Consider the following 10,000-nt stretch of genomic DNA (forward strand, 5'->3'; position numbering starts at 1 on the left):
TTAAAGAGATAGCCCATTGACAGTTCTTGTTCCCTTTTGAATGTAAAACTGAGAGCCAATTCGCTCAGCTTCAACACAAGATTCAAAACCTTCCACTTCGTCCGCCATTGTCTTTGTCACGCTGGAACTAACAAGGAACATTTTGGTCGAAAATTTGTCAACTGTCAATCATTGCGACTGTGCCGCCGCACCAATCAGAAGCCCTTGTTCGTGGACGTACGGGTTTTTCAAAAATAGGGAGTCTTCTTGCAAGCGTTCCCTCAGTCTCTTGCCCCAACTTTCGCGCGGCCAGTTTGTGGAAAATCGTTTCGAAGCTCTTCTGTCGAACAGGAACGCTTGCTACGCAGGCTAGTTGCTTTCTGTGGAAGGAAAGTACCCCGCGAGCAGAGTTTCAGTAGTAAGTGGTCTTTTAACATCACCGATGGTTTCACACGTACCTCCGCAAATGTCATTTATTGCATAGCCTGTACGTTATGCAATAAATTATACATCGGCAAGACAGGTAGACGACTAGGTGACCGATTCTGCGAACACCCTCGTGATGTTGAGAAGAATGACAAGGATGCACCTAACCCAGTCGCTCGTCAATTTAATCTCCCTAACCACTCCGAAAAACACATGGCTATCTGAGGCCTTTCCCTAGATCTGTTGTAGGTGCAACGGAAAGCCGCAAGAATCTGGAACAAAAACTCTTCTTTCAGATCGGCACCCTTTATCCTCACAGTATTAACGAACGCTTTTCATTTTACTAATATATTCCTATTTTTCACGTTGTCATGTTACCACCAATAGCGTACGTAGCTCCCACTATACTATTAAAACCACACGTAATCCACAATTCCTCGATTTTCTCTGACGAAGGGCTAACGCTCGAAACGTCAGCCTTTAGAATCTCTGTACGGTGGCCAATTTACATTATCAACTCCGTTGATAAAACAAATTTTTGTATGCACTTCTGAGGCCTATCCAGGGGTTTTGAGGAAGAAGAGAAAACGGCTAACTTTATTGGGAAACGGAGGAACAAAGATCTTAGGGAACATAGGAACATACACAATACTCTGAGAGCCTTTGTGCTACGTTCTGAGCTATAAGCTTTTCATTCCATTTTAGAAAGCATTTACAAGGTTAAAGTCTGCTTTGGATGAGCTTTTCATGTCGGGGTTTGGTTTTATCTAATTTTAAAACAATTAAAGTCAGAATATGTGCGCTCTTCGAAAAAGAACAAAAGCCCTTCTTGCATTTCCCGGGTGCCATAAAATGACACATTTGATATCTCAAAAAACGCCTCTTTCCGTTTCCAGGTGCGATAAAGTGACGGAGCGTTTCTAGAAAAGAAGTCGTAAGGTTACTTTCCTATTTCTGATCGTGGAAATTTTAAACTAACACATGTTTCAGTTTTAGAATAAGAGGACCAAAGTCAACTCAGTAAATAGGCATAGTTTTTTTTTAACTTAAGAAACGAGGACCTATCTTACGAAAGATGCAAGAAGATTGATTGTAACCACACACAGGAGTACTTTAAACGCTGAATGTTCGCGAAAACTCAAATTTTGCTCACTCATGGTAAAATTCGTCCAGGTATTTTCTTGGACAAAAATGGTTAGTAATAAATAGGCTTCGTTCAAGCTACTATTTTTCTTTCTTTCTTTATTTTATGTTAAACGTTTAATTATAAATTCAGCAACTCTATGCTAATTTAAAATTTTGTTCTTGAAAGTAATTTTAACTTTCGTGGGCGTAGATTAATACAATTCAGCCTAGACATCGAAAAGTGGATGGTTTCAAGTGAAAAAAATGGTTTTGAAAGCAGCTCATCCAATTAATTAACAGGCCAGCCTCCTAAAAAGCTTATAACCTGTCACGGTCATTCTCCTGACATTGTTGAATCGAATTTCCACATGACAGATTCTTTGTATCAACTCCCGGATCGCACAAGTCACGTAAAGAACAGAGAGCCAGGCATGATCACATTTTGCCTCAGTATGTCCAACTTGGTCCTCTAGGATCTCCTGACCTTGATAAACTTTATTCTTGACAGCTTTTTAACGACCACCTCTATGACTAGAAGCCTTCGAACGTTTATCTTTCTTACGAATCTGAGCAATTTAATTACTTCACTAAACTTCTGAGCTACAGCACTTAAGCCTTGACCTTTGGAATAAACATTGAGAAAGTTCTGCTCGACAGTGAATGGAATAACATCCTCCTATCCATCAGAAATCAATCAGGCAACTAAGAGTTTATTTCAAGGACTTTTCCGTCAGTATTAACAAATCTTTCGTGTCTGATACTGTTATATATACGAGTATATGTAATATATTCTTTCGTTATAACTTGCTTTGTGTTTTGTACGTATTTTTAAATGCATCTATTTGTTTAATGTCTTGGACTAGAATGAAATTGCGCAGAATCTAGTTAGGGCATGTAATTAGTTTTCTTAAAATGGTTACGAATGCAGCTGGTCCAATTACCAGGCCAGCCACCTGAAAAGTACGTTTCCTCACAATACTGAGTCATGGGGGTTGCGCGCAAATCCAGAGATGTTGAATTTCCGCATCGTAGATTATTTGTATCAATTTTAAGATAAACACGTTATGATTAAAGATAACCAGAGCTTGAGCAAGGGATGGGTCCATTCTAAACTCGTTAGTTTTGAAGCTAACAAACTTTGCGGAATAAATCCTTTTCTCTGTCAATCAAAGGACAGGTTATTTTTCCACCTCTTATGCAAATTTACGAAACATTCCAAGGAGAGTCTGGGAAATATTTTTGTTAAATTGTAACGAAGGAGATAAATTACCGATCGTTAACCCGGTGAATAAAGGTCCCCATCGGAAGAAAAACACATATTTTTGTTGGTTAAAGCTGAACAAATTATTATATGTATCAACTCCCGCCGCATTAAAAGAGGCGGTACAAGTCACACTAGGAATACAGAGAGCCAGAGCCATGCCAACATTTCCCCTCATTATGTCCAAATTTAGAACTCAAAGTGCCTGTGCTCCCTATCTTGTCCTCCTGGGAGAACTTGTTGATAGCTGCCTTTGTCGGGCTACGAAGTAAAGTGTAAAAAAATGCATGGGTTATATAAGCAGCCCCCTTTTCCCCTCAGAGGTAGTTGAGACTAACATGCCAGCAGACGCGAAACTCGCCCTCCACATGCGTGGGTAAGACTGACGTGCATGTCGCTTTTTCACGCGGCGGGCGCCTCCCGTGGCGGCCACGTGTTGATTCATTTCAACTTTTCTCAAACGGAAAGGACTGCTCGTAGTCGAAATGGTTCAAGGCTCGCTGATATTAGGTTTTCGTGGATTTTCATTTTATTTGTGGAAAATAAAAAAAGCGTAAGTAATTATGTTGCAGTGTTTGGTTTCTTTTCACACCACACGAACAGATACAGTGAAACGCTGGTGTGGTCCATCCGTCCTATACCACCCAATCAATGCTGAGAAGTTCGGCAGTTACCTAGTCTGCAGTTGCCATATTTTAAATTGACCCTCTAACAGTTATGTTAATCTCTTTTGGAGTTCGTATACATTTAAGTACTTTTTTAACTTCATAATTGGTTCATAATTACTTTCAAGAATTAGTGCAAAAGATATGAGGTGACCGGATCCGATGGAGAAAAAAGATCACTGAACTGCGCTTTCCTCAGTTTATGAAGTGCCGGGTAACTTCGTCATACCAGTTTTAAGAGATTTCCAGTTATAAGTGAATGATACCGATACTTTTTGAGCTGTTTTTCAGTGTGATTGATACTTCTGTTACTAAAGGACGGACCCTTTTATCTTGAGGGAGCGGGGGGAGGCGTGGTGGGGTTAGTCAAATACGAATAAGATTCCTGCACAGCTTTTGCAGAATAAATAAAAATCGTGTATAGCATTAAAGCAAAGAAAGATATTGCAAGCTAGTTAAATAAAATTCATGTAAAGGTTTTAGGCACGGAAAAAATTCCTGCAGAAAAAATTGCCCGACCCCCATTCTTAATCCCTACGTTGTTTTGATCACGACGTCACAATTAAGTCACGCAATTCTAGTTACTTTTGAACGGCTTCAGAACTGTGAATTGCTGCATGGACCCTGCATTGGCGTTGCAGATCAAGTAAACTGTGGTGAGTCCTCTGTAACTATTTTTGGCTATGATAACTCGTATTTTATAGCAACTCCACGTAAGTTGGATGAATATTTTTTTTGTGACGGAGGTTCTGGGTAATGTTTGTTGTGACTGTGGTGAAGTATAAGCTTAAGATTTTATATACGCTAATACTTCAAGTAATTCTGTTTAAACATTTACATTTTGACTTCTGTTCTCTTCTAAGCACTGTAACTTTGAAGCACTGTTAAATTGATGCCAGTAGCCGAAGCATATAATATAGCCTCGAAAGCATTCTGCACAGCTTCAAATTACACAATAATAATACAGCAAAACACTTCTCTTCCCGTCTCTAAATGTCTATACCTGCAAGAAAATTCTGATAATTCAACCTAGAATGTTTTGTTTTTCTTAATTGTGACGTACCCGACAAGATTTTTTCTAGAAGAACCTAATTTGCGATAATTTGTAGCGAGCGCTTATTCGTGTCAAAAGTTCGCCACCTGTCAAACTACTCTTCACATTTTGGTCTCTCGCCGGGGAAATTTTTCAGTGCCGCCAGATATAGTTTACCAAGAGCCATAATATGGCTCTTGGTTTAACACAGTAATTTACAGGTTTTTCTTCAAAGCTGTTGTTATTTGCTGTTCAAACTCGACGTACCAATTAGGTTTCTGTAGTGTGAAAGTTGGGTGAAATTTGCCATTTTTTGAAATGCCTGAAACTGTTTTTTTTTTTTTCTAATAACGGCTAGAACATTCTCATTTCAACAGCTTATGCAAATTTTATTAGAAAGAGCTAAGGTGTGTTTATATTGTGTTTGTGTTTTATAAACAGACGCCGCTGCGTTTTACCGTACGACGAGTTAAAAATGTGTGGTTTTCCGCCGATTTCACATTCGAAGGAGGGCGATAAGCCTTATTTTCAAACTGCCCGATTTCGAAAGAAATGAAAAGCTGTTGAAAATGTTAATGTTATTTTTGAAAATACTTCACTATAGAGGTTACTTGGGCAAAATATGAAGAAACTCGAAATTTCACGACTGACGTCCGATTCTCCATAGTTTCAGACATCGGCTCTTAAGAAGGTCATTACACGGTTGCCCAAGTGGATGCAGACCAAATTTGCTGAACATCTGAAAAGCCTCGAGTGCAAAGAGTCAACTGATGCTAGGTTTCAGGGACGCGGTTTCCTCAAGCAAAGAGCGTATGTTCTGAATCATCCCTTTTTTAGTGGTGGATAATGTGAAGCTGTGGCTACTAACGTGGAGTAATACAGTCCAACTATGCTACGGGCAACGGTAAACCAGGAATCCTGTTGAATCTACCATGAGCCGCACCGGCTGTACCGGCTGACAAATATTTGCATTAACTGTGTCAGTTTTACTGGACACACATGCAAGAAATGCAGATCTCCCATTTTGTGCAGGGCTCATAGCTGTGGCAAGACCCATCACACATTACTTCACTTCCTTAAAACTAGACCAGGCGGGAATCATGGTATGTGTTCGTCGAGAAAATGTAATAGTGAACCAGAATTCGGTATCAGAACAAGGTACCACTTCAACTTGCTCCTCAGCTGCTGCGGTTGACTCTTGAGAAATGTTGCTTCAAGTTATTCCAGCCAAGGTAACAAAGAAAAGAGCCAGTCAGATTCCAACGTATAGCCTAGTAGATTTAGGTTCTGACATAACTACGATAGACCATTTTCTTGCGAAGTCGATGAACATGAAGGGATTTCCCAGTAACCTTCCACTGTAGGTGTCATTTGTTTACCCACAGAACACTTTAAGAGCCCTCAGGAGGTCATTCAACATGTGTTCGTGCTTTCCGGATCGAATTAGAATTTGACAGTGTTGGTCTTTCTGGAGAGCGGAAAACCGGAGTATCCGGAGAAAAGCCCCTCAGAGCAAGGAGAGAACCAACTCAACACACATATGACGCAGGGACCGGGAATGTAACCCGGTCCGAACTGGTGAGAGGAGAGTGCTCTCACCACTGCGCCACTCCTGCTCCCCATCAAGGCTGATGTAGAAGAAGGAATGACAGTTAACTTCAAGATTGGTTCAGTAGACAGCCGGAATAAAAATGTGATTATGTAAAGTTTATATGGGCAGTGAAGGCATTCCAAGCTTTCCAGATCAATCGAAAGAGGCTAAAAATTCAGCATTGCAGCGTGTGCACTTCCCAGATGTTGAAGGAAAGACGAATTTCTGTGTCCGCTGGGTCCAACGTCCAAGAAGTTTTCATGCCACTTGAAGTTAGCAAGGGCAAGCCGATTGTTGTTAAGTCATTTATTGGCTTGAGTGATCTCGATGGTTCTCGCGATGTGCAAAGCTCTGGTTGTCTCGGAGTAAACGTTATCAATGGGGAGGAAGCTTCCCTGGAGAACAAGTTAGGAGAGTTCTGGAAGGTTGAATCATATAGTACCACCGAGACAAAAGCTGAACCTATATCATTAGAAGATAAAGAGCCTTGAGGCCTATGTTGATCAGCGACTCTTGGCCTGAAGGAAGGGAAGACAGATATGATTGACATGGTGATCAAGTGATGAGGCACCACCCGCTGAGTTAGTAATTTTAACTTGAGGCCGGTCGCAAGGCTTATTTTTTTGTTTTACTCTTCCACCGACGCAGCCGACCACAGTTTCTTTTGAAACTAGAAAATTGTTCATGTTCAAACGGTTGCGCACGATATAAAGCTGCTTTCCATGGAACTTAAAAGTCAGGATTGTGGAGATCTTCGGGGAATAATTCCTTCTTCACTGATCATCCGAAACTAGGAACTTATGTGTTTTGTGACGATGTGTCAACGCCCAAGAGGAATTTTGAGGTTACCGGAGCCTTCGTTCAGAATATTTATGCCCGATTGTGTTCAGTAGATCCGGTGACAGTGGGAACTCGAGTTTCCTAATATATTGCATTGAGGATAGGGACCTAAATATAAAACTTGCGGGAATTACCAAGGACTGCCCCCAATTCAAACGCAACGCAAACACAAGTAACACACAATGGAGCTAATGTAAGTCGGTTAACTTAAATTTCTTTCCAATGCTTTTTTGAACAGTTATGTATGATCATTAAATTCCGACACACATTGTTATATTTTGCGCAAGGAGCTTGAGTTACCTGTGGTACTTACCAGAACAACAGGCCATTTCCGAGTTTTTGTGATGGTAATCAGTTCTACTTTACATATGAATGAAAACTAATTTTCATAAGAAAAAATTTGCATCTAGACTCGCTTTGAAGGGAGGCAGACATGTACTCGGAAATGGCCTATTGCTTGAATAAGTACTGAACTATATTAACATTTATTTCATCAAAAAACTTTGTATTTTACAATGTTAATTAAATCCAAAATTTTGTTGTTTATTCGTCTTAAGCAGATGCAAACCTTAGACGGTTTTCAAAATATAAGTATAATGCACGACATGACGTCCTTATACTTGGTCCTATCCTCGTTGTTCTTGTCATATTTACAATTATCGGAAGGGTAGAAAGTAAAAATTCTGACGGCTTAAATAAGGGAACTGAGTAAATTGCCAATAGCCAGAGTAAACAAAAAAAAACCTTATATCTTCACCTGCCGCTCAAACTGCAAGACAAGTTATAGATGTAAACTATGGATGAGAAGAAAGAACCGAGTAGACTGTTGGTCAATCTCTTCTCCCTTTTGTGGATGAAACCTTCGTATGTTCTTCTGTTCCAGTTTTTCCATTAGATAATGTGTTAAAAATGTCAAATTAACCTAAACTTCAACGGGGTTACAAAATCTATCATAATTGACCTAAATGCTCAGTTGACAAATGAATTATTAGCGATAATGCGACTCAACATCGTCAAAATAAACAGTTTTACTATAAAACTTGAGATATCAACCAAATATACTTCTCATTCTTTTTTATCGTGATCAACAGTTGAAGCATTACCGACAGTGAGATTACCAAAATGCCCGTCGTCAACTTCTTGTGGAACATTATTCTTATCTATCTGAGGGGTTTCATAAGTTATGCGATTCCGAACTTTCCTCTTACACTCACAAACAATTTTGCGGAATTCTCTTCTGAAGCAACGGTTCAAGCCAGCGTAAATTAATGGATTTATCGTATTGGATAAGTAAAGGAAAAAGAAACATAGCAGCTTCACATTTCGTGGCAGCTTTTGAACCAAATCGAAGCGCATTAAAATGACAATGATCCAAAAGGGAATCCAACAGATCATGAAAGCGAAAACAACTACAAAAAGAGATTTACTGATTCTTATCTCTCGGGCACTGATGATCGGTGAGTGTTGTCGCAAGGATGAAGTTTCGATTTTGTGGTGTTGCATTTTTTTCGCAACTTTCACGTAGCTAAACACGGTGATGGTTAAAGGCGTTAACAAGAACAAAGAAACAACGATGCAATAGTGTATCAGTCTGCCATTTTCGCTGAGATGATCAATGGCGCACGAGGCAATACTCGGGAAAAACGTGTTCTTTCGAAGACCAACTATGTTTGGGAGGACACTGTAACAGGCAACGATCACCCAAACAGACACTAGAAGGGCCAGTGATTTTTTTGGTGAAAAGAACCTCTGATATTCCCGGTCTGGTCTGCACATTCGCACATAACGATTGAGCGCTGTCAGCCCCATTGTTACTGGTGAAACGTAGATGATAAACGCACTGAAGAAAGCAAGAACATCACAAATCACTTCACCAAAAATCCAGTGGCCTCTTACAAGAACAGCTGTCACAAACGGCATTACAAATACGGCCGATAGTAAATCGCTTATTGCCAATGCCATGATGTAAAGATTCGTTGTTGTACGCAGTTGTGTGTTTCTGTATACGGACATACAAACCAAGGTGTTTCCCATAAGGGACATAAGATTCAAGACAATCAACGCGCTGACTTCTACGACAACCAAGACTACGTTCCTTGATTGCAGAACACTCGCCATCATCCAGTGTGGTCAAAACTTCGATCGCACAAAAAATAGCCCAGTTAGAATCTCCCGAGATGTGGTTAACTGAAGTTTAAACGGTTCTTTAAAAGGTCTATATACCGTGTTACTATATATATTTTGACAATGTCATAATTTCGTGGGATTTGATTGGACGAAGAAAGTGCTCCGAAAGACACGTGAAACTTATCCAAGGATTATTATTTTTTGAAATAATACCTTCCTTTCCTAATTTGGGCACAAATTAATTTAAGCTGCACCTTCTTAAAAGATCGCAATAAACTATATATCGTGCAAACATGGACCACGCATGCAAGTACGAAAAGCGCTCGGCTTTATACTTGTTGCTTATAATTTTCTTGAGGCTTTCAAAAATTACACAAGATAATGTTACATGTGATTTACTAACGCTCGCTTCACTTCGTGAGCACAGTCCTATCTCTTGCAACTTTCGGTTGTCTAACGTCTGACAAGACTATGCATTTCTGAGGAGGGTAGTTTCTAAAGAAACTGTGGTGCTGCGTCGGTAGTATACAAAAATCTGGTTTCATCAACGGAGTTGATAATGTTAATTGGCCACCGTACAGAGATTGTAAAAGCTGAGGTTTCGAGCGTTAGCCCTTCGTCAGAGAGAATCGAGGAATTGTGCATGACTTACTTCTAGTTTTTATAGCAGAGTAGGAGCTACGCTATTGGTGGTAACATGGCAACGTGAAAAATAGGAATATATTAGTTAAATGAAAAGCGTTCATTAATACTGTGAGGATTAACGGTGCCGATTTGGAAGATGAATTTTTGTTCCAGATTCTTGCGGCTTTCCGTCGCACCTAGATGTAGAGAAAGGCCTCAGATAGCCATGTCCTCTTTTGGAGTGGTTTGGGAGATTAGATACATCTTTGTCATTATTTTCAACAAAATGACAGAATTCCATTCACCCTCACTTTCCATCCTCGTAATCG

The 10,000-nt window shown here is 39.9% G+C and overlaps 2 protein-coding genes across 2 annotated transcripts in view; both read right to left on the reverse strand.

Annotated features, from left to right (window-relative positions):
- LOC137988864 (peroxidasin homolog) overlaps positions 1 to 10,000 on the reverse strand; it is a 337,507-nt gene that overhangs the window by 127,807 nt on the left and 199,700 nt on the right. The gene's annotated exons all lie outside the window — the stretch shown is intronic.
- On the reverse strand, positions 5,007 to 9,227 carry LOC137988872 (melatonin receptor type 1B-A-like). The gene has a single exon (XM_068834827.1). The coding sequence runs from the start codon at positions 9,039 to 9,041 to the stop codon at positions 7,986 to 7,988; it is 1,056 nt and encodes a 351-aa protein (XP_068690928.1). The 5' UTR covers positions 9,042 to 9,227; the 3' UTR covers positions 5,007 to 7,985.

This window comes from Montipora foliosa, unplaced genomic scaffold (genome assembly GCF_036669935.1).
Source record: "Montipora foliosa isolate CH-2021 unplaced genomic scaffold, ASM3666993v2 scaffold_432, whole genome shotgun sequence".
In the NCBI taxonomy this organism is placed as follows: Eukaryota; Metazoa; Cnidaria; class Anthozoa; order Scleractinia; family Acroporidae; genus Montipora; species Montipora foliosa.